Here is a 24,630-nt window from a genome sequence, read left to right as displayed (position 1 = left end):
TACCGAACAACCAACATTTGCTAGTGCCGCCGGAGATCATAATTCTTGCAGAAGCAGGTTGTGTGTTTTACACCTCACCCCGTGTTTATTTAACCATCTATGGACTTCTACAAAAAGATTCCAATATTTCTTAAGATTTTAAGACTTCTATTATATTTAGTATTTAATTGTGCGAATGCTTCATAATATATTTAGTGTGCATCAAGCCTAGATCGGACAATACTCGCACCCCAGCCCCCAAAACCATTGGAGAAGTAGCGGGTACGAGCAGTTTGCATACCATCGCATTCCATTAAATTAAATCACTAACTCTAAAAAGCATTGAGCCATGAACGGAAGGCCCGCATATACAATATAAGCAAAATCTCATTCCCCAGATTGCAAATTAAGAGAATTAATAAAGCCATGACTAACAGGTGGAACAAGGCTGAACAATGGTGAAATTACGGACTTTAAACCTATCCCGAAGGGCTACGGTACTATCTACATTTGATGGACAACATCTACAAGGAAAACATCGTTGCATCTATATCACTATTCCTGCTTCGGTTCGAAAGAAGGCACCTCTTCATCTGAAAAACCACCACCTGCATCATTAGGATTCTTCACCTCTAAATTGGAAATCCCGTATTTGCCACATAAATCTGACGCACTCTCCGCAACTGTCTTGGACACTCCGGTAAGTGATGCTAATCCCATGGCAGCAATGCTGTTTGCAATAACACCAATGTCTCTGGTACCAGTATAAAGACCACGGCTTCCGGCAACAAGTAGGTTGTTCGGTTTTTCATCGGGATTAGTTAAAATTGCTGGAAGAGGATCCCCAATAACCTGTTGGTTACTCTGGTTTGAACCACTAATCAGCAACCTTAGAGTTTCTCTCGCACCCTTCACCACAGAATCAGATTCAGGAATCAGTGGGTTCACAAGCTTTGGATGCAATGGAGGGATGCTAGTTGACATAGCAGGGCCAGCACTCACAAGATAGCCCTGACCTGAAGAGCAAACATCAATTACTGGAACATGTACAATTGGATCACACATCAACGGTGTGAAAGTAGGAATCTGCTGAGACGTTGGTAATGACATTCTAACCAACGGATCAGGCAGAAATGGAGGGAAATCCATGGTTGCACTAATATCAAGAGGCTGTACAGGTTCCAACAGGGTGGCTGGCAGGGTGTTGGGTAATAGAGAGGCACCTGAAGGACATGGTGAGTCAATAGATGAGCCAGAGGATTGTGGAAGTGATCCAAGTGATGGAATACTTGAAATACCAGCTGGACACCAGCAATAATAGGGAGAAAGAAGGGGTGACACAAGGGGAGGGATTCTCCCTGCTATGCTAACATTAGATGGAGTAGCAAGCTTCCCTAGTGATTCAAGAAAATTTGAGGAAGGGTATGCTAAACTATGCACAACTTCAGAAACCTTGTTATGATCCAAAGTTGATGATAAATCCAAGTTGTTTGTTGAATCATTTATCGAGTTATCAACAAATGACTGATGGCTGTCACCTCGGCGTTTAATTTTCTCCCTGGCAGCAATCCTGTGGGGAGACATCCTTGGGGGTGCCTCTTTGAAAGAACTAGACCTTGGACTAAGTATATTCTGATAAACAGCGCTATCTCCCTTCCCTGCCTGACCTCCAATATTTCGAGATCGAGGAAATTTTGTCGAGATGGGTGAATTTTCAACAGCTGAATTACAGCTGGATGTGGAGTTAGCACATGGGGAAGCACACATTGAACTTTCTGCAGACCCCACAAGATATGCGCGAAGCTGAGTTGCAAAGCAATCAAGCCGAGACTTGCTAATGCCACTCAACTCAGCAATGGATGGTTTCCTCTTTAGCAGATCCTTCATCTGGTATATTGCAGGAAATAAACATCTTTAGAACACCACCAAAAAACAGAAGATAGGAAGTATGCCAAATTAATTTCATATCTAGTCTCATGCCATGTACAACACAAAACAGAGACATGCCAAAAATTACCTTTCCAAGTAACTCAACTCCCAAAAGCTTAGACTTCTCTGAGCACCAGAAGTAAAATGTTCTACTATCTGGAGTTCTTACAATGAAGGATCGACCAGAAGGGTCGGATGAGATTTCATCAACAAGAACTGCAGAGCAATGCAATTCATTGGAAAATGTAAATATTCGCTCTACTTTGCCGTCATCCCCAATGAAGGAAAGGCGAAGATCAGAACTTGGCAGTAATACAAGTGTCAGGTTGCCCCTGAGAACAATATAGCATGATGACCTATTAGTCGATAGTTGAGAAGATAACTGAAGAAATTAAACACAGGCAATTGTATCACCCTCTCTCAAATATGTTGGGATTCAGAATCTCCAACAGTTACAAGCTTAGTTTGGGAATTATTATTATATTACTATTATTAGTTATTTGAATGAAAAAGAAGACCTTATTTCAGTTAACATGGGTTTTAGACCACAGCAAGATAATGTCTGCATCACTAGACATGGAAATTCTAGTTCTTTTTATGGTATCAAGAATATACACCAAACAAATTCATCGAAGTTGTTCTATTCAACATTGTTTTCAATAGCCAATCAAACACTGGGGACAAATTCATAGTTGGTGAAAAACCTTGGCATCTTCTCTGAGAAGTACTTACAATTAAATGCACATAATTAGGCATTTTTGTTAGAAGTAAAATCATACTAACTTACAAGCACCCTGAACCCTTCCCACCACTATAAATAAACCTAACACAGAATATAACTTTCTATTTCATGAATAAGTTGATCAAACATGGTATGGATATATATATCAGAAATACTAAATAAAATTCATATCAACTATGGTCAATTCAGATAATTATCAAAAGAAATTCTATGCATATGCAGTCAACAGAAGCAAAATTTGAAAAAAAGGAAAAGAGCAACAAAAGAGAACATGTTTAGCATCTCACTGTAAACATAGAATACAATATCAATTCACAACAAAGCTAAGTATACTAATAGACAAGTAAACATCATATGTCTAAAATAGTGTGATCTAACTGGTCTGCTTTATCCCCACATAAGTTATTCAAACCTATAGGTCTGAAAAGCTAAACAGCAGCAACATATATAATATAGGATCATGAAACTACCTTTACTTCCTCTTATTTCAGAGATCATAAATACGCCCAGTTACCTACAAGTCAAAAGACATTTTTACTTGGAAGAATGAACATATTACCATCAATAAACTAGACTATAGACTCCAGCATTTACCGCCAAACATCAAGCAAACTTTAGCAAAACTATATTCACGAGCAAATTTTATATAAGAAAAGACAGCATCTCAAACAAATATTTTCAACTATTGCCAACGGATAGACAGATATTACAGGAAGCTAGATTGCTACACAACAGATAAGTTATCAACCATGTATAGAATACACTTGAATGCTACTTCAATTTTTATAATAGCCATGTCAACGAGTATCAACAGCAACAGAAACTAATTATATTGTAATGGATCAGACAGCTAAATAAATGAGAATTTAAATATGCACATGAACATTATCACATTAGAGAATAATCAAACAACACAATCAGAACAGTTAAAAAAAACTCATGTCTGCACAATTATATCAGTGGCTGTGCCAGTATAAGTCAACTAACAGCCATAGGTTTTAAAATACAAGGTATGTTAAATTAAGATTTGCGCTATCAAGCCACCATATTCAGGCTGCGGTACAAAAGTCCACTGCACATATTTAAAAAGACTCGAGTATATTTAGAGCACTAAAATATTCTATGCATTTATGAACACTTTTTCTCCCACAACCAGAAGGTTTGACAACTGAACTCTGCCCATTGGCTTCCATAAATGGATGTGGCTGTGAACTTTGTAGTTGTCATTAAACACATGGCACAAATTAGATTATCCTTGGGCAGTGATGGTAAGCCACATCAACATGGCTCCCACAGAGGCAGGGGTAGACCAGCCTAAAAGAAATGGGAGCAAGAGCTTGCCCATTAGAAAGAAAAGGCAGCTAAACCATTTTATTTTCAGCGTAGAAAAAACGTTTCAACTTCACTGGAGTAGAGGCAGATAAGACAAAGATGTATGTGTGCTAATCAATCAATCAATCAATTAGACACACTATACTTTCGATTATGTAGAAGTTGGAACTGATGAAATAAACTAGCCTCACTTGATAAAGGTCAAGAAATGTACATGTAAAACAGCCTCGCTACAATGAGACTGGTCACCAAGCATGACAAATAAGAAGAGCAACATAAACACGACCTTTAAGCATACAGAGTCGAACGAACACCAAATTTGTTTATCTGAAAAAAATTATTAAGAAAAAAGAGATGAATTGTAGACACTTAACAACCTAATAAACGGGAGAGGGAAAAAAAAGAGGGGGAGACAGAGATGGGAAACAAACACAAATTCAAACTACTTTACACAACAATAAACGCAGGATTTATAGTTAGGCGTTTGCGCCTTATCTTATCCAATGGATTGCATTATATAAACAAGTTTTGTAGGAAAATGGAGAGGAAAAAAGATGCACAATAGAAGTTTCAAAAATATTTGCCCGTCAATGGGGGGAAACAATGGTTAGGGTTCCGCAAAACTTTAAAATGACAATACCTAATAGCAGTTGGACATAGTCGTGTGCCTTCCTTGTTAATCTTCCCAACGCGGACGGAAACAAGTGGCACGCAGAAGCATCTGGCTAGCATTCCAACCTCCGATGGCTCGAAATGCTGCAACAAGAAGAAAATAGAAAGAAATACAGACATAAACAAATTAAATCCCCAGTGAAACATAAAAGAAAGCATTACCACTAAGACAATTATCACAATCGTCACAACCATATAATGAAGGATACACCACTCATCAAACGGTGCTAAAAATATCAACAAAATTATCGAGAACAAAGCATACCTGACTCAATTGAGTCAGCAGATGATCTTCTGCGACACCACACGCAGCGTTCATCTTCAGCAAAGGCTTCATCCTCTCGTCGGCGCGGCACGCTCCCATGACTTGCATGTCAAGAGCCTGCAGCCACTGCAGCAATCGATCCTCACGGTTGCTCTGCTGAATCAACAGATCGCCGTCACCTTCCTCGACGAGAATCTCCGCCAGCCTCTCGGTGAGACCAGAATCGCTTCTCGAACCGCCGTTCTCTTCCGAAAAAGACTGACTCGAGTTGGATCCACTATTAACGGACGAAGAATCGTCGAAATCATCGCCGTTAGACGATGGATCCAAGCCGCCGTTAAGCGAATCTCGTCCTCTTCTGTTCGACATAACAAAACTTCAACGAAAATATGAAATCAAATCGGAGAAGCAAAAGCAGATAGAAATCCGAAAACGGAAACCCTAGCTTCCGGTGCGAGATCGGAATTGAATGCCTGAACTGGCCGATTGAAATTGCTAACCGATTTTAGAGAGAGAAAGTGAGGGGAGGAAGAAAACGGTTTCTAGAGAGAGAGATAATATCTCCTGAGCAGCTGGTTGTGGTGGCGGTATGCAATGATAGGAATCAAAATAGAGGGGTGTGAAAACGCAGGGTTGTTCCATAAATAGTAGTAGGCGCGTGTGGGTGACGTATGCGGACGTCAAATCGAATTGTAAAATGGGGTTTTGGAGACTCGTCTTGAGATCCGGAAGATGTAAGTTGGTGGGGTTCACTAGATCCACGTCAGCACGTGTGGTCCTGTTTGGGGAAGAAAGGCGGTGCCACGTAGGATCTTGGCCGACTCTGAGTCCGTGATTAGGTTTCTGAAAACGACAGCGTCGAGTAAAGACGATGATACTGATGGGCACCCTGTTGCAGGTAGGGCTCACTGCCTTTCATAGGAGGAGATTCTTTTTGTATATATTTTAATTTTAATTTTGTAATTTAACAACAACGACCAAGAAAAATACAATTATCCTCACCTTGCGTATATATGCGTTATAGTGTTATATTTTTAATATTTTAAGATATATAAGTTATTGTTTAGACAGATTATTTAAAAAGTAATTTTAATTATTAAAATTTCCTTATTATTGTGTTCTATTTTTATGCTCATTACCATTAGTTTTAAAAATAAGAGAGATGTTCCATTCTTTTTAATAAGATCGTTTATCGAAGTATTACGATAATTTTGTGACAAATGAATCATTTAAAAAAACAAAAAATTAATAGTCAAATATATGTCTTTTTATATGAGTTATTCTAAAATAAAAAATTGATAAGACAAAATCTTCTCATTTTAAAAGCATTTATGAATATGTTGTATGTACATAATAAAATTCAGATATTAGATTCTTACAGCTGAAATTTAACTCAATTGATAAAATTATATGTCTCTTAATACGTTATATTTAAATTTAAATCTTGGCGAATACACCAAATATTAAATATAAGTCTTTTAGTATTGTGTGAATGAGTATATAATATAAATGTGTTGTGATATTTAGAATTTGAGATTATTCAATCTATGTGACCAAAAATAAAAATTAGATTCTTATACAGACGCATAAACTAATCAACCAAATCTATCTACTAAGTCTAGGATAATTTATCATTGATTAGGAAGAATTTAATTTTGTATGATGGGTGGAGTGACAAGGAATTAGGGGTCCACCGTTGTTGGGTTCAATAATTGTTGTGGTTCTCACTCTCAGTTGTTTTTTCTTTATCTCCGTATAAGGGCCCCGCTTTCACAGACATATTTCTTGGTAGGTCCCTCGAGGACTCGACTACTAGTCTACTACTTATATTACATGGCATTTTGCATTATAAGAAAATTGTTATATTATCTTACAAATATATATCATTGAATATTATACTTGCATTAAACTATGTTTATGTTATTCCTATTTTTTTCCCTTGAGAAAAAGGTTTAGCTCTATCTAGTGTCCTCCAGCCCTCAACTTGTAAAGCAACATAATTTGAATAGAATTTATTTGAGTAAAGAATCCCGAGTCATTACGTTTGTTTGGATTGGGAAGCAGTAATGGCATCACTTTTGATCGAATTAGAGGAAAAGGGATAACCTAATACCATACCACATCATTAGTATGCTATTGAAAAATGAAACATGAGTTTAGGAAGTATTATCCAACGGCGTTATTTTGTTGCTGAGTTTTGGATGTGGACCCACGAAGCAAGGATCCACTCCATTTAATAGCTGTTAAGGGTTGTTTGCTGCGGGATAGTGGGCATACCATGAGTGTTAGTAAACTCTTTATAGGCATATAACTTGCATTTTCTTCTCCTTTGGGTTGTGGTCCTTCATCAGTTACTCAAAAGAACATAAAAGTTGTGTTTAACATGCAATTGGGCAAGCACTATAATCGGAACCCTAGATAGAAATAGTTGTTCATGTTCAATCAAGAAAATAGATTTGAATAATTGAAATCAGGTTATTACTTTGGAGGGTAAAAAAACAGGCATTACCCTTGGATGTTGGATCAATAAAATGAAGATGGGTCGCACTTTTAACTTTATTGATCCAAGGTGAGGAGTATCTTTGTCCAAAGAGCTAAAAGTAAATGGTTTTTAGGAAAATAAATAAAAATCTAAGTTCAATCTCCCTCTACCGGATAACCAGATGCAATATGGGAATGAATGTGTTCTAAAGCTGGTGACTGTTTTATCCCCTCATTTCCATCCTAAATATTAAAAATGTATAGAATTATATAAACCAGATCCAGATATGGTTTTTTCTTTTACCCTCCTCCATAACGAACCCGAATTACTTGCTCTTCTTTGGTTCTTTGGTATATTGGTCTATTAAAGCTTCAACATCCTTCCAGAAGAGGCCCTCAACCAAGACTCCATCCTTCGTGAACCTGCAATTAAAGCAAAAGAAATAATAAATGCATCTTAATCTACAAAAAGCAAGGCAATAGATGCTGTCAATGCCTACTAAGTTAAGGGGGGAGAGAGAGACCACTGAGTAACACTCTTGGTCAAATGGACTGGTTCCTGTGCAGAAACTGATTTTGGATCTGCACTTGCTATGGTGAGGGTGTACATGTCCGAAAATCGAGGCAACTTGGAGGAAACTACCAAACCGGTACTGGTAAAGGATCCCTGTAAAAGAGGAATTGCATCCATGTTGGAATACAAGATAATAAATTCATAATTCAAGTTGAAGATGTCCTAGGCTTCTGCTAAAAAGTACCAAGGATGTACTTGATTTGTTAACAGCATTTAAAGACAGGTCAAGATTGTCTAGATGAATGAAAATATATTTGACCGAGCATTCCAGCAACCACCAGCTTGCATCATTTTAAAGAGTTGTTTAAACTTCTAATCAGATATCATGGTTAACCCCCTTTAAATCACTTATGACAAACGAATAAATCAAATTCAATATTCATTTTAAGACTGAAAGCAACTAAAACCCAAACAGCTTAGCACAGTCATATCAACTTAAAATCCATATAATTTGTATTCTATGTTTAGAACAACAATGATATAGGTACTATCCAGGTTAAATTTCCAAGTTCCAAACCAAAGACACATTAATGCCACCCAGTTACGCAGAAGTAGAAAGATAAATCATTACAGTGCATAATCAAAGGTGCATATCAACCATTTAAAGAGACTAGTACATGGGGGTGGGAAATGTGTGTGTGTGTAATGAGCATGACATGGTGTGTATCATAGTATACCAAACCAGAATGAACAATCAACATTATTGCTTTATCAGAACATAATTAAGAAGAAAATAGCTAAACCCCTCCCCAAAAAAGGTCCTTCTTTGATTCTCTCACACACAATGACACACAAAGAAAAAACAACACAACAAATGTTTAATCAAATCTCAAAACAAGGAGCTACAGAATTTCAACAACTTTCATCTATTCCATTTGAACATAAATCTAAAAGATGTACAATCAAGTGTACGTATAACCTTCATAAACTGAAACCAATGGGTCATAAAAAATCGGCACACATTCTAGAAGACCGCAATAAACATTATACAAAGGAGTGAAATACTAAAGCAGTATGAGTTTTATGTATTCTAAGACAGTCTCGGTAAAGCACAACACCTATCCTCCACATACACACAAAGCAACAAAATCAAAAACATGATCTTATATACAGGTTAACAGACACTTACAGCTGGAGGATACGTAAACAGAATGGCATCCTTCTCCTTGGTGTATATGATCAGCTGCAACAACCCATTGAAGACTACATACGTGCACAGGAGTTAAAGATCAAACAACTACACTGGCGTTGAATGAATTAGAAGTAAATATACATAATACACACACCAACAAAAAGAGGAACCTAAGAAACTTCCAGATTGAAACAATTCCTGCATCCCACGCCATTACAAAAGATCAATCCCATATATTTCATTAGCCATTACCACAACCCGACCAAGATAAAAAGAAAAAAAAAATCCAAATGCCCTAAACTTTGAAAATTTCATCATCAATTTGACTGTGCAGATCAAACCCTAAACCAAAACGAAGCTAAATTTTCCCTCACAGTAATTTCATCAAACAGATATATGCATAATTTTTGTTGTTTACACAAAAAAAAAAAGGATATAATCCGATGCAGGCAATGAGGAAATCCCTGTTCTCAGGGAACTTCTTCTTATAAAACTGAGCGAAGAGAGCAATGACGATGATTATGGTTCCAACTAGGAGCCTCACGTTGCTCAATCTCACGTCTTCCACGTATCCACGACTCGTCACAACCTAAGAAATTCGAGGTATTGAGGCTCAATTAACCAATTGAAACAATTTCAATTTGAAACGAGAATAAAATGGTCGAAATTAGAGAAGATCGAAAGGGGATTAGGGTTGAAGAGTGAGTGAGTACCTCGGAAACGGACTCGTCAAGGATGTGCTTGATGGAGTGGTGATCTAAGAGATTGGCTTTCTTGGCAGATTTAGAGGCCATTTTTTGTTCGAATCTGAATTGTTTTGTTGGGTTGTGTATCGAAGACTTGGCTTGACCCAGAGACGATGAATCTCAGCGTTTTCAAGTTTCAAATTCAACACTCTTCAGTTTTGAGGGTTCTGTAATAACTGATAAGTGTTGCTTGCTAGTGTCTAGCGGCTACTACCACTCGCTAAAGCTGCGCCTGGTTTCATTTTCTATTTATTTATTTTTATTATCATTTTTTGGGTCTTAATTAAAAATTACAATTAATAGAAAATAGACAATATGGGGACTTTATTATTGTCTTTTGAGTAAGTAAAGAGAATTACGCTTCTTATTAATTTGACCAAATTTAATTCTCTATTTAATATATTTTTTTATAACTGATTAGGATTTAAAAAAAGTAATTTGTTAATTAAATTAAATCTTTTTTAAAAAATTTAAATGGAATACTATGATTTTTTACAAAAAAGAAAGACAAAAATTAAAATTAATAGAAAACTAATTCTAACAGTTTGTTATTTTCTAAAATGTACTGTACTTTTTACTTTTTTTTTTCGAAATACATTAGTATTTATCTAAATTAAACTATTATTTAGCATTTAAAATATTTTATTGCAATAAAAAGTTCATAAATGAAGGGGCAAAAAAACACGCTGGCTCAAAAGTTTGCCAAGTTTCACCAGATTGGTGAATTTTGTCTAAATTTTGGGATTTTGGCTTTTGGGACAAAGGAGGACGTTTAGTAAATTTTGTCAAACTTTATGATTTTTCAAGGGTTTTGGCTTTTCTTTCTTATATTCATGAATATTTTATCAAAATTTGAATTCTTTAAATGTCAAAATAGTGAATTAGTGATTCACTCGATTAGATCAAAATAAGAATTTCATGTTTAAATATTTTCACAAGACCCTTTTTTAAATAAAAAATCAATAAAACAAGGAGGTCCTTGAGAAATATTGCAACAGCCTTATAGATCCATAAAAAGATAAAGCAGTAAGTAAATTCTTGAAAAAAAATTGTTTTGAACTTACGGATCCTGATGGAAAAAATACAAAGTGATGGAAAAAAGTTGTAATAGTAGATTTACAAGTCTTTGACAGAAGAATCAATCGTGTCCAATATCTCAATTTCTTAAGGAGTATAAATTCAGTTAATTATTTTGTGACTTATTTGATATTATTTTTCAAGGATCTATAAGTTCATTACAATTATTTTTTCAAAGACTTGCTTGAGAGCTAATAATTCATTAGTGTATTATAAAAGAATAATGCTACACAACACAGAAAGGCATATCCAAAGTATAGAAAATTTTGATGGGTTTATTTTTATTTTTTGTTATTTTTGATAGAAGAAAATTTTGATGGTTGTTGAGTAGGTGCTTGCTTTAACAAAAAAACTAATCATATCTATCATTTCACTAACACCACTCTCTGAGCTGCAATGTTTTCTGCTAAGTAGCTTACAAATTTTCCAAATTTCTGTTCTGCATAATCTACAATTCTACGTGTTCTTAATAGGCAAGTAATATTCTGGCATGTAATTTTTAAACATGCTACATTTTAATCTCCTGTTCAATAAGTTACAACTTACAAGCTTTCCAATGCCATAAGATATTTAATATTTCCTATCATTTTTGAATGAATATGACAACTGAATAGAATTTTCATTGAATATTCAACCTAGGGAAAAAAAATGAAATTAGTAGTGATCTCCAATCACACAAGCTTTGGTTTTACAGAGTTGGTGGCATTCTTAGTGAGCAAGAAACGAATTTGTTTAACTAGTTCTTCCTTCACCATGAACAAAACAGCAGCAGCTAGCACACTTTGAACAATCTTAGTTCTCATGCCTTTGTAAAATCCATAAAACCCTTCATACTGGATCATCTTGATAATGGCATCCAATGTACCTGAGTTTCAAGAACATGCAAATTAAGAGGAGTTCAATAAAATAGATAAGCAAGTAAACAAAAACACAAATCAGTGTGTGTTTTCCATCTGATTTAACTTAAAATGGCTGAAACAGCTCAGGCACGGTGCGAAACAAAGAGTAAAAATGCGATAGTCACGACTTTAAACCTTTATAATGGTGTCTCTTGTCTCCATTTCGGACCTGTCTAGCTTGCAGCCTTGCCTGCAATAGAGAATAACAAACGAGATATCGAAAAGAAGCATTTTAGATGAAAATCCTCTTTTATTCTTCTCAGCTTTCCTCATTATTCTTATACATACCGTCACCATCGACACAAACAAGAACGATACAAAATATATGATCATGCAATGAATTTAAGAACAAGTAAGACATTGACCAGTAGTGAGTATAAGAACAATTATCATATAATTTAACCGAAATCAGACACCACTATTAAGAATCACAGGTTATTGTTTATGTTGGCATTATCTGCAGAAAAAACGTCCATTGCCCATTCTAGTTTCAACCCTTGTTTATGTTTCTAATTAATATTATATTTAATTTCTTGTTATTGTTTTCATTCTTCTAAGATTATACTCCCATGATATATAGCAAAAGCTAGGATATACCTTCACAACTAGAAGAGGATATGTCACAATAGTAGCTCCAAGCTTAGCCAAAGCTCCAAGAAGAAATACCTTGTTACATTCGGTAAACTTAGTCCAACAATGTTCGAAACAATTAATAAAAAACATAACTGTGAATGACATCATTCACGTACCATTTTCCCTAGTGAATTTAAATGAGAAAAATACCTCCAATGCAGATACTCCATTGTTGCCCTTCTTACTTTGGCTACGTCTTCTTTTTAACTTCAGCAACATGGTTTCATAGAGCATGAACTGTATAGAAGGGTTGCTTACCTGAGATACAAAACAACCAATTCAGTAAAACTCCCATAGTGAGAAATGGATTCATTTCCAACGTACCATGATCAATGTCGGTAATACACCTTTCCAAAACCCCCAAACTCCGGCTTCACCGTAGACTTCTTGAATCTGGAAATATGAATTACATTACCATAATGGTATAATACACATAAAAGGAAGCACTACATGAAAGTTTATGATCTTAGTCAGATCGAAATTATTGCAAAATCTAAAAGATCATCTCAGTTCATGAGACACGAAGACAGACTTTAGTACTGCACTGAAACTCGCTAAATGATAGAGGAAAACCATTATAATTATGAAACAAAAAGTTTCAGATAATTTCTTTTAATTGGAGCAAGTATCAAACGAAATTTACCATACTAATCTAAAGTTCCAAACTATGGGAGCAGTTTGCCAGAAAGTTTCTTGCATATGGATAGCTTAACACAGAATAACAATCAGTTTACATAACTTCTCTAAATAGCTACCGAAGGCATCATCTGAGTTGTACTTATATAACAACAAAGTCTTATCTCACTAAGTGAGTTCAGCTACATGGATCAAACAACGCCATGTGATTGGTACTTATATAATAAGGATAAAAGATAAGAAGAGAGGCTATCCATAAAGATGGACTTTACCTACCACATCGCTAGTTCCATAAGCAAGAGGCTCAACTGTGGGAAGTAATGCTTGTTCAGTGGCATTTAACAACACATCACCAGGCGGAGTTCTGCTTGACTCTTTTCTGTGCGTCTACATGCAAAAATTATTTTTATTAGTTGTTTTGTGAGTTAGAAAGGAAGTAAAGAGACAAGAATAAAGGTTCATGAATCCTTCTATTTTCAATTAAACAAATTCTAAAATCAAAGAAAGAAACAGTATCCTTCTTACAGAAGTAAAATAGTATCATGTTTCAATTTGACATTCAGAGCTTAATCAGAACAAAAAAGAGAAAGGAAAAGGAAAGCAAAGAGAACAAGGAAAGGGGATGCAATGAGAAAAGTGAATGGAATTGACTATCGACTAGCGAATTACCTGCATGCGTGTAACAACTACCCATATGGGATTTGTCAATAGCACATTAACACACCTACAAGAGGAATGAATTGAGCAATTTGAGGCATTAGATAATCTGTTATTCCATTTGACCAATTTTCATAGGAGATCTTTTGGCAAAGTAAATTAAAATTACCCGGAGAAAGCAGCAACAATAAGTGAGGAGAACATCCCAACTGATCCATCGCCAATGCCTAGCCTTTTCTGTTCTAGTGCAGCCACTTCGGCTTTGTTCCTGAATATTTGATAGAAATAATAATAAACACCCTGTATCATAAAATTGTCGTCATAATTAAAAAATGGGGAAATCTAAATCAAAACATTGAACAGGTGTCCAGAAAATATATTGCTGGAAAATATTAACCACTTTTTATAGAAAAGAGTTACACTATAAATCATACAACATTAAACAAAGAAGTCTTTATCAAAGTATTATCTCAGAAGTGATTTAGGTGAATAAGAAACTAGCTTCTTGATATTTCCAAGTCATTCTCTCATTAAGCTTATTCAATTTCAACAAGAACAGTCTTCAAGCTTTACTTGAAACTCTTAACACTGGTAGCTATTGTAATAAAGTGTACATTGCGATGATGTCATTAAAACTTCGATACACAAATCAGAAACAAGTGATGTACAGTTATAGTTTTCCCACTGCTTCAACATTAAAATATAAGATCACAAAGTTATGAAGAAGCTTCTGGCGCAAAGTGCAGCATTCACAAACCTGAGATGCAGCTGTACCCACTAGAGATGGCATCAAACCTCCATACAACCGCTCCCACCCCTCATGTTTCACAACCTACAATATTTTTCAATAACTATTATCACTTATAATTAAAATATGAATTAAAAAATTAAAAAGAAATTAAATTTTGATACATGGTTACTGTACTAAAATGTTTTAAACTACCAAAAATCATGTGCATTTCTTTCTTTCCCGTGCCATTCAAGGTAATTGTGGTAAGAATCAAAGACTTGGTCATACATTACTAGATGACTGCAAAATTTATTGTCATAATATCAAACAAGTTTATCTTTATCATATTCACGTGTTCACCTAAAATCCTAGAGCTTATAACATTAAACTGTAAAACTCAACTCTAGAAATTTGATAACCTCAAATTTAAATCCAAAATATAAAGAACTTAAGAGTTATAAAACGACATAAGTACATAGCATTAAGCTTAGATCACATCTTTATTTCATTCCAAAACCCAACAAACAGTTTGGACTTTTCTTACATCAATAACCAAAACAAACAAAATTCAGCTAGCCAATCACAGGATCCCTGATTCAAAAAACAATAAGAAAAAGAACCTGGCACATTTGCTGGAGGGTTCCTATGCTTTTGGTCTTATCCTTCTTCGGATCACGCTCTGTTTGCTGACGAGTGTTTACCTGCGTATACAGATCACCATATAAGAAGTTAAAAATTTCCAATTTTTTTAACAAAATGGAACACCCAATTGAGAAAAGAGTGAAAATTTGTTGGAAGGAAGTTGGTACAGTTTGAAGAGGGTATGTGATGAGCTGAGCTATGATCCCTCCACCAGCACCAGCCAAGCCATTGATCAAAGCTTCAGACATGTTTGGGTGAAGAGAGAAAGATGAAATTCGAGAGAGAGTGGGAGAAGCAAGAAACTGCGCCTACCAGTGCATTTGTTTTTGTGACGGTGGGGTTTTTCAAAGTTTGCACATGATCGATTTTGTTTCACTGTCAACGTTGCGTTTGGGAAAGGGAAATGACGTTGTTGTTAAGAGGGACTATGTGTATGGACTATTATGCCCTTGGTTGAGGGGGAATATGCCACTGCTATTCGCCTTGGTATGCTCATAGATAAAAGGGTACCACAGGGAAGATTGCCGTTTCCATACCTCTCTTCTTGGAGGGTGTGTTAGAACATATTAGGGATAGATCATAGGTATATACCATACCAGTTCTACAGTGTTTATTATTATTTATTGTTGAATTTTTGCAGAGTTTATTTTTTATATTATATTTTAAATATTTAAAATTTATTTATTTTTATATATTTAAATTAAATATTAATTATTTAACTTTTTTTTAAGTATCATTACAAAGATTTAAATATAAAATTAAAAATAGAAATTATTATGATAATAATTTTATTAATAATTAAACTTTTCAAGTTATGTTCTATAACGTAAAATATTTTTAATTTTAAAAAATATTAGATAATTATTAGAATTTATTGAATTTGATTATTAATTATTAATATTTAAAAATATAATTAAAATATTTTCTTAAATTATTAAATTAAAAAATTTAAATTAATAATTAAAAATAATAAAATTTGATAATTTTTTAATATAATTTTTTAATTTTTTTATTTTATCTGTTTTTTTTTTTTGACAGATAAATTGAATAACTTTTAATTTTAAATACAATATATATCTATACACTCTTTACATATTTATTATTTTTTTTTTTTTAATTCCAGTCAGTAGGAATTAGACTTTTAACATGAGAAGGAGGTGGAATAGCGTATGAGATAAAGCTCATTGGCTGACTTTATCTGTCCTTTAACCATATCGAAACGCATAAACACTTATACATGTTTAATTAGGTTGTGGTAGGTTGCTGTTTATTTTTAACGGAGATATAAATTCAAATAATTCAATTATACATGTTTATTATTTATTTAGTGAGGAGATATGAGTTTTAAAAAGATACGTTAATATAAAACGCTATATACAAAACATATATATTTAGTGTCGATTATGTTAAGTGTATACCAATATCAGTTATTAAAATTAATTATTAGTATAAAATATATATTGTAATATAAATATATATTAAAAATAAATTAATTCACATAGATTTATTATTTATATATAAATAATTGATTTTAGTGATTAATTTTAATATACAAATAATATTTTTAATTTAATTTTTATCAAAAAGTTGGAACATAAATATTATTAGATACAGATATATACAGATTTTTAATATCAAAACGAACTATATATATTTTTACATGTATATGTCTTCTTGTTTTGAGACAATACAGAAAACATGGATTTAAAATTATAAAATATATTTTCAACACTCAACTCGGTACTTAAACCATCTCCAGTAGGGAATCCATCCCAATTTCTGTTTATGGCCCACCTGTCTTAAAAAGTAACTTCACATCAGTTTTTGCGTCATAAACAGTAAATAGGAACTCAAAACATCTCTATCTTCTCCATTAGAAGGAACTAACTTTAGTCCCTGTTGTAGTCCTACTTAATTAATTAATTAAAATACTTGAAATTAATGTAATTAATTTTTTTTAATAATGTAATTTAAAATTTTAAATTTAAAAATAATTCACTATTAAAAGATATTAATATTAAATAAATTTATATATAACAATAATAAAAAATATATAATTCGAGATTAAACTTGAGAGTTTGAGGTTTGAGATTGTTGGGTATTTAAAGTTTGAAAAATTTTTGTAAATAATTGAAAAAAGAATTGAGTTGATTTTGATATATTTTTTCGTACAAAATCTAATATGAACTTTGATTTTCGTAAATTTGAAAGAAGATGAAAAAGAGTAGAAAAAAGTGTGAGAATAGAAGTGTATGTAAGTAGTATATATAGAGTAATAAAATATTAATTTATTAATAGTAACGATAACATAGTAACAACTAGTTTTCAACGGCTAATTTTGTAATGCCTAGTTTTACACCTGCTAATTTTAATAATGTGGTTAGTATTTTAAATTTCAAAAATAAAAATAACTAACTCAACAAAAAAATATTTTATAAAGTATAAAAATTAAATTTATTTTTTGATGTAAGTAAATTTAATTAATTATAATTTAATATAATAATATAAATAATATTTAATATTAATTATAATATAAATCATTAATTAAATAAAAATTTAATTATTTAATCTAATTAATTATTATTTAAATAATTAATATAAATTATTAATTAAATAAAAATATCATTATTTAACTAATTAATATTTTATATAATTATTTTTTTTTAAATATGGAGTCCCCATTTAGAGGGACTCCTCTTCCTCGAAACTGGTGCAGGAACTCAACTTGTTCCTTCTCCAACGCTTAAATTCTTGTTTCTCTCTGACACTACAGTAGAGGGGTTCCAAATTTTCTCCCATTGGAGATGCTCTTATATATAATGTATTTGAAAACGAGGCTTTATAAACAGTGACGGATCTAAAAAATTTTATCAGCGGGGTAAAATATATATAGTATAATAATAATTTTATAATTATACTATAGTATTATAAAATATGATTATTTCTCAAATTATTTAACTAATAAATTAAAACAATAAAATAATTTATAATAGTAAATAATTTAAAATTTCATTCTTCTGGATTTCATATTTTAAGTCAATACAATCAAATGTTTCTCTTTTTATATATGTCACTAAATAATCATTTAAAAATTCATCTCCCATACGATTGCGAAGTCGACTCTTTATGATGTTCATAGCAGAAAAAGTTTTTTCAACTGATGCAGTTGCTACAGGCAAAACTAAAGCTAACTTCAAAAGAAGAAACACTAATGGATAAATAATATTTTTTCGAGTCTCAACCAATTTTTGAGAAAGAGCACCAATCCCATTTAAGTTTGAGAATTGATCATCAAAACGCACATCTAATATGAAATTCTCAAGTTGACTATCAAGTGCCAAAAGTTGAGTAGAAGAAAATTCTAATGGATAGAATTGAGCTAACTGGATCAACTTCTCCTTATCAAATGTAAGAAATGAGTGTCTTGGATTCAGACAAGCTATACAAAAAAGCAATTCAGTATTCACCTCTGTAAAACGATTGTTAAGTTCTTGAAGTTGTCTATCAACTACTTGATAGAATATCTCAACTTAAAAATGATGCAAATTTGAGATCTTTTGAGTTTTGCGTCTTAATCTTTCTTGTGACACAAATATATCATCCATTTTTGGAACGGTAATATTATGTTTGTCACAAAATAATGAGACTTCATCAAGTAAAAGAGACCAACTATCATCTCTTATAGTTCGCAACCGTTGCTTAGACACTTTAACCAATGCCATAGCATTTACAATGTCTTGATCATTCCTTTGTAATGCTTGAGATAATTCATTAGTAACTCCCAAGATATTTTTCATCAAATGCAAGTTAAAAATGAATTCAAAGGATTGAATGACATTTAATAAATGACATGCTTCAGCTCTTTGTTCTGAATTATTTTCATTTTCCTCAACATATTCAAGAACATTGACCACGGAAGGAAACAAAGAAATTAATCGAAGTATAGTTCCATAGTGTGAACCGCATCTAATATCTCTAGCTCTTTTCAAAGCTATTTCTTGATTCAAACCACGTCCACTAGAAATTTCTCCACTTTGTAATGCTTCAATTGTCTTAGTCATTTGACTATCACAAAACATATCTCTTCGTTTACACGAAACTTTAACAACATTACACAAATTGGTTAACAAATTCTTATAAACCTAAATTAATTAATTAATAAAATTAATTTACAATTCTTATTGAGAAGTTCAGTATAAAAATATAAATAAAAAATTGATCCATTAACAACAGCAGCAAGCTAGCAACTAATAATATCCCAAATTTCTAATTCAAAATAACTCCGTACACAAAAATAATTAACAAACAAATTAATAAAACTAAAGTATCAATTACATCAGAACAAATTCAATCACAAATTCACAATTTCTAAACCAACTATATCAAATTATCATTTATCAAACAATAAAACTAAGTGAATTAAGTATATGAACTATGTGCTAACTATTGATTATTATTCAGTCACATAAAAATATAATACTCCAACAAAACTTGAATCTCAATTAACATAATGAATTTGGTTAGTTGCTCATAATTTCTTGTTTCAACTTAACAAGAAAACCAACAGTCCAACACAATACCACCTGGTCTAAGACCTATTGATTCTTAACTATTGATTCTTATTCAATCACAAACCATTCCTTTATTCTAAATCCCCATTTGGCCATTCCCCACCCCAAAAGCTTATTTATTTATAATATACATATCACATATGCTATAATTAATTGATTATAGGATAGACTTGAAAATTTTTTGTTGTTTATCACTCTTGATAAGTTGATAGGTTGATTTGGGTTTTCAATCAAGTACCAAGAGTCAAACTAAACTCCAGGAAGATGACCCAGTAGGCAGTAGCAGTGTGGCGCCAGCGACAACAGAGAAGAGGATTGTAGAATAAAAAAGAAGAACTAATCAACCAGAACTCCAGAAGTCCAGAAGAAATTGATGTTTGTTGAAGAAGAAGGCAGAACTGCAGAATCAGATGCCGAATTGCTGAGTGCCAAAGGAAGGAACGCAGCGGCAGATCCACACAAATCATAAGCAGTGACGAAAAAGAAGGTAGAACCTGAGAAGTGAGAACCACTAGACGCAGCGTGGCGGTGATGCAAGGAGAAACCGACGGAGGACGGAGCCACGCGGGAGAATTGCGGCGATACAAGGAGTCACGGAGTCGCGGGGAGCAAAAACGCGGAGTGACAGGGAGCTAGTGATACTGCCACACAGCCCACACTGGCGGAGCCACGGAGCGGCAGAAATGCAGAGTAGCGTCGTAGCGGTCTGGCGGTAATAATTCTGGGGCTTGGAGGTTGGAGGGCAGAGGCTGGAGTAGTTAGGAATTTGGAGAGAAAGGGAAAAGAAGAACAGTTTAGGGATTTGGGGCTTTGGGCTGGGGCTGGGGGCAAAAGTAATTATATAATGGAGGCAATCTTGACATTTCACTAAGAACTACTCTCTATTATTTGAAATTTGACTGGGAGCAGTTGCCCCCACTGGCTTATGCATAAATCTGTCCCTGTTTACAAATGAGATTTATTATACATACAAATTTTTTTGGCATATAAGTTTATATAAGTTAATTTTAATTAAAAAAATTCATTTTTATAACGTGCGCGTAAAATCATAATGTTCCTCCTCCAACGTTTGTATTCCGTATTCCTTCTCCTCCTCTTTCTTCTCTTTCTTATTTTCATTCTTCCTCCTTTTTCTTCGCATTCCTTTTTTTTTCGCGTGTTTCATCCTCTTCGTCGTTCTTTTTATTGCTACTGTTGTTGCTACACTTTTTTCCTCCTCCTCTTTCTATTGATTTTGTAATACTATGTATTTTTTTAGAAGGTAAAACAAAAAAGAAAAAAAAAGAATAAAAAGCAGTAGAAGATGAGGAGAAGAAAGGGGAAGAATTTTGAATTATGCAGAATTTATCAGTACAAATTCACCGAAAATTCTTAAATAATACACTTAAATGTCTTAATTTTATCCCAAAATTTGCTACAACTATACAAAATGTTTTCTCTAATGCTGCATTTTTTCTTCTTTTTTTCCTTATTTCTTTCTTTCTTTTAGTTGAATGAATGTAGGTTCATCCTCTTCCAAGTAATTTTGCAGCATTTCGTGTTTCTTCTTCTTCTTCTTTGTTTGATATCTTTTGTTTTTATTCTTGTTAAGAAAGTGTAAAACAAGCAGAAACTTGATAAGGTAAAACAAGAAATCAAAGATGAATAAAAAAAGAAGACGGTGATGATGATTAAAAAAAAAGAAAAGGAAGCAGAAGATGAGGAGGAGAAAGAGGAAGAGTTTTGAATTACGCAGAATTTATCAGTACAAATCCACCGAAAATTCTTAAACAATACACCTAAATGTCCTAGTTTTATCCTGAAATTTGCTGTAAATACACAAAAATATTTCTCTCTAATGCTGCATTTTTTTTCTTCTTTTTTTTCTTATTTCTTTATTTCTTTTAGTTGAATGGATGTAGGTTCATCATCTTTTAAGTAATTTTGCAGTATTATGTGTTTCTTCTTCTTCTTTGTTTATTTTTTTTGTTTTTATTCTTGTCAAGAAAGAGTAAAACAAGAAGAAACTTGAGAAGGTAAAATAAGAAATAGAAGATGAATAAGAAAAAAGAAGAAGAAGATGGTGATGATGATGATAAAAAGAAAGAAGAATAAGTAGCAGAAGATGAGGAGAAAGAAGAGGAAGAGCTTTGAATTATGTAGAACTTATCAGTACAAATCCACCGAAAATTCTTAAACAATACACCTAAATATCTTAGTCTTATCCCGAAATTTGCTGCAAAATTTTTACGATAACGATAACAATAACGGCGATACGTATAAGAAGAAGACGACGATGTTATAACGATGATGATCATGATGACAATGATGATGGAGGAGAAGGAGGAAAAGGAAGAAAGAAAAAAAAGTCCAACGAGTTAAGAAAGAGGATGAGGAGGAGGTGGTGGTGTTGGTGAGCGACGATAATGAAAGAGAAAAATAACGAAAAAGAAGGAGAAGAAGAAAAAGAAGATGAAGTCTTAGGAGAAGAAGAAGAAGAAGGAAGTCTTAGGAGAAGAAGAAGAAGAAGAAAAACGTGCAAGACGTGTGAATGTAAATAACTTGTATATTTGTATGTATAAATAACTTGCATGTGAAAAATAATTATTTACAAATTGAAATTTATAAGAGAAAATAATAACTCATAGAATATGAACTAGAAATTAAAAAGAGCTCAATTTAGTTATGTTTTCAATTCTATGAAATTAGTATATACTAGTATTTTTATCCGTAATAATATTACGGGAATATAAATTTTTTAAAATTACGGTCCACTTTGTTTTGAAAGTATAGATTATACATGACACAAAAGATTTATAAAATCAAACTACTTTTATAAAAAAAAGTCGTAGGTTGATAAAAGTATTTGGCTAACAAGACCTTGATCTCTGTAGATAAAAAATCAAATAACAAAATTTTTAGTTATTATTTTTATATAAAAAAGTCTAATTTTTTATTTGAATTATATTATTTTGTTAATTTTATTTTTTGTAGAACGAAAAGGTAGAAAAAATAGAGAATGAAAGAAAAGAGAGATAAAGATAAATATGAAGAATGAGAGTGAGAGTGAGAGTTTGTTAATTTTGGAAGAAAAATTTTATTTTAATTGTAATAAAAAATATCGGATGACATATTTTGATTTGTCAAATTACTAATATAAAATATAAATTATATATAGAGTGAAAATAGCAGAGAGAAATAGAAAAATGGAGAGAAGTAGATGAGAGAATTTAGGAAAGGAGTTTATTAATTTTGGAGAAAAATATTTTCTCTCAATTTTAATAAGAGAGTGTCATGTGACACATTTGATTATTAAATTAGATAGTAATATATGACACATAATATATGTATTTTCAATTTCAATTTTAATATTTTAATTTTAATTTTAATACAATTAAAGAATGTCATGTTGTTCGTTGCACATTTTGATTGTCAAATTAGTAATTAGTCATTGATATTGATAATGATATCTAAAATAGATAGAGTGGTTGAATGAATGAGAGAGATAGAGAAAGGAAGAAAGAGGAGGGGAGAACTCTTTAATTTTGGAGGGAAATATTTTATTTCAATTGCAATGAGAGAGTGACATGTGGCACATTTTGGTTGTAAAATTAGTATGGAGGAGGAAAGAATTCTCCTTAATTTTGGAGGGAAAGATTTAATTTCAATTAAAATGAGGGAGTGACATATAACACATTTTGATTATAAAATTAGTAAGGAGTATAGGAGAATTTCTTAATTTTGGAGAAAAAAATTTGATTCAAATTGCAATGAGAAAGTGACATATGACACATTTTGGTTATAAAATTAGAAATATATAATAGATAAATGTAAAACTATAATTCAATTTTGGTATGCTACCCCAAACATAAAAACTGGAATTGAGGAGTTCAATTAGAAACTCCAGTTCCATACTTCAAACCAAACAATTGTTGGGAATAAATAGTATGATCACAATCTAATTAATTATGTGTCAAATAATTTATTATTGTTATTATATTAAAATATTAATATAATAAGGTCCTTGATTAAATTTAAAGATTTATTATTGTGATAGTGATTATAATAATGAGAGATAAATCTTTTATAATTTTATCTAAATTGTTCTTTCTTATAGGATTATTAAAAAGGACATTAATAATCCAAAAAAAATTAATGGTCTTCATTGGATGAAGATTAATAGATCTTATTTATTAAAGAGTAAAGTATTGTTTTTGTCTCCAACATTTGGGGTAAGTCTCAAAGTTATCCCTAACGTTTGAATCATCCTATTTAAGTTCCTAACGTTTCAAAATTGACTCAATGTTGTCTTGCCGTTAGGAATCTGTTAACGGAATTGACGGTGGGACAAAATTGAGACGATTTTAAAACGTTAGGGATTTAAATAAGACAAACACATTGGGGAAAGAACGATACATAGAAATAAATTTTAATTTTATCCTTCAATAATATCAATTTTTTACAGTACATAGTTATTCAATTATTTTTTAATCACATCTAAATAAAGCACACTTAATCACATTATTTTTATTCTAAATAAATTTATTTATTTTTTATAATTTTACTCTTAAAAATTTTTACTTATCATAAAATGTTTGTAGAATGACTAGTACATAAACTTGTGAAAAAAAAATGATACATATACAATAAAGTAATGTGATTTTAGTCATTTTACAAATATTTCATTATGAGTAAAAATTTTTAAGAGTAAAATTATAAAAAAAATAAATTTATTTAGAATCAAAATAATGTGATTAAGTGTAATTTACTTAAATGTGATTAAAAAATAATTGAATAACTATGTACCGTAAAAGATTGATATTAGTGAAGGATAAAATTAAAATTTATTTCTATGTATCATTTTTGTCCCCAATGTGTTTGTCCTATTTAAGTCCCTAACGTTTCAAAATCGTCTCAATTTTATCCCGCCGTCAATTCTGTTAATAGATTCCTA

At 32.3% G+C, this 24,630-nt stretch overlaps 3 protein-coding genes across 3 annotated transcripts; all 3 read right to left on the bottom strand.

Moving 5' to 3' along the window:
* Window positions 1-321: 321 nt before the first annotated feature.
* On the bottom strand, window positions 322-5,536 carry LOC107608861 (flocculation protein). The gene is made up of 4 exons (XM_088493338.1): window positions 4,920-5,536; window positions 4,623-4,738; window positions 1,997-2,240; window positions 322-1,866 (listed from the first exon to the last, which is right to left on the bottom strand). The coding sequence occupies exons 1-4, from the start codon at window positions 5,286-5,288 to the stop codon at window positions 535-537; spliced, it is 2,061 nt and encodes a 686-aa protein (XP_088349464.1). The 5' UTR covers window positions 5,289-5,536; the 3' UTR covers window positions 322-534.
* Window positions 5,537-7,350: 1,814 nt separating this feature from the next.
* Window positions 7,351-10,086, bottom strand: LOC107609462 (Microsomal signal peptidase 25 kDa subunit (SPC25)). The gene is made up of 5 exons (XM_016311453.3): window positions 9,820-10,086; window positions 9,544-9,695; window positions 9,104-9,185; window positions 7,925-8,067; window positions 7,351-7,823 (listed from the first exon to the last, which is right to left on the bottom strand). The coding sequence occupies exons 1-5, from the start codon at window positions 9,898-9,900 to the stop codon at window positions 7,727-7,729; spliced, it is 555 nt and encodes a 184-aa protein (XP_016166939.1). The 5' UTR covers window positions 9,901-10,086; the 3' UTR covers window positions 7,351-7,726.
* Window positions 10,087-11,399: 1,313 nt separating this feature from the next.
* PXN (Mitochondrial substrate carrier family protein) lies at window positions 11,400-15,684 on the bottom strand. Its single transcript, XM_016311472.3, has 11 exons — window positions 15,294-15,684; window positions 15,105-15,185; window positions 14,512-14,586; window positions 13,924-14,054; window positions 13,767-13,821; window positions 13,374-13,484; window positions 12,786-12,854; window positions 12,612-12,719; window positions 12,426-12,494; window positions 11,964-12,018; window positions 11,400-11,794 (listed from the first exon to the last, which is right to left on the bottom strand). Exons 1-11 carry the CDS (start codon window positions 15,372-15,374, stop codon window positions 11,601-11,603), a joined length of 1,029 nt encoding a protein of 342 aa, XP_016166958.1. The 5' UTR covers window positions 15,375-15,684; the 3' UTR covers window positions 11,400-11,600.
* Window positions 15,685-24,630: the final 8,946 nt, after the last annotated feature.

This window comes from Arachis ipaensis, chromosome B7 (assembly GCF_059453495.1).
Source record: "Arachis ipaensis isolate K30076 ecotype BB chromosome B7, ASM5945349v1, whole genome shotgun sequence".
Lineage (NCBI taxonomy): Eukaryota > Viridiplantae > Streptophyta > Magnoliopsida > Fabales > Fabaceae > Arachis > Arachis ipaensis.
This window is presented reverse-complemented; position numbering and strand designations above follow the sequence as displayed.

Coding starts and splice junctions, on each gene's coding strand:
- LOC107608861 (XM_088493338.1), bottom strand. CDS start 5,288: ATGTCGAACAGAAGAGGACGAGATTCGCTTAACGGCGGCTTGGATCCA. Junction 4,739..4,919: donor TGCTGACTCAATTGAGTCAG/GTATGCTTTGTT, acceptor TTCTTGTTGCAG/CATTTCGAGCCATCGGAGGT. Junction 1,867..1,996: donor GAGTTGAGTTACTTGGAAAG/GTAATTTTTGGC, acceptor GCAATATACCAG/ATGAAGGATCTGCTAAAGAG.
- LOC107609462 (XM_016311453.3), bottom strand. CDS start 9,900: ATGGCCTCTAAATCTGCCAAGAAAGCCAATCTCTTAGATCACCACTCC. Junction 9,696..9,819: donor TTGACGAGTCCGTTTCCGAG/GTACTCACTCAC, acceptor CGAATTTCTTAG/GTTGTGACGAGTCGTGGATA. Junction 9,186..9,543: donor CTCATTGCCTGCATCGGATT/ATATCCTTTTTT, acceptor ACTCCTGTGCAC/GTATGTAGTCTTCAATGGGT.
- PXN (XM_016311472.3), bottom strand. CDS start 15,374: ATGTCTGAAGCTTTGATCAATGGCTTGGCTGGTGCTGGTGGAGGGATC. Junction 13,822..13,923: donor ATTGTTGCTGCTTTCTCCGG/GTAATTTTAATT, acceptor TTCCTCTTGTAG/GTGTGTTAATGTGCTATTGA. Junction 12,720..12,785: donor TATTACCGACATTGATCATG/GTACGTTGGAAA, acceptor TTTGTATCTCAG/GTAAGCAACCCTTCTATACA.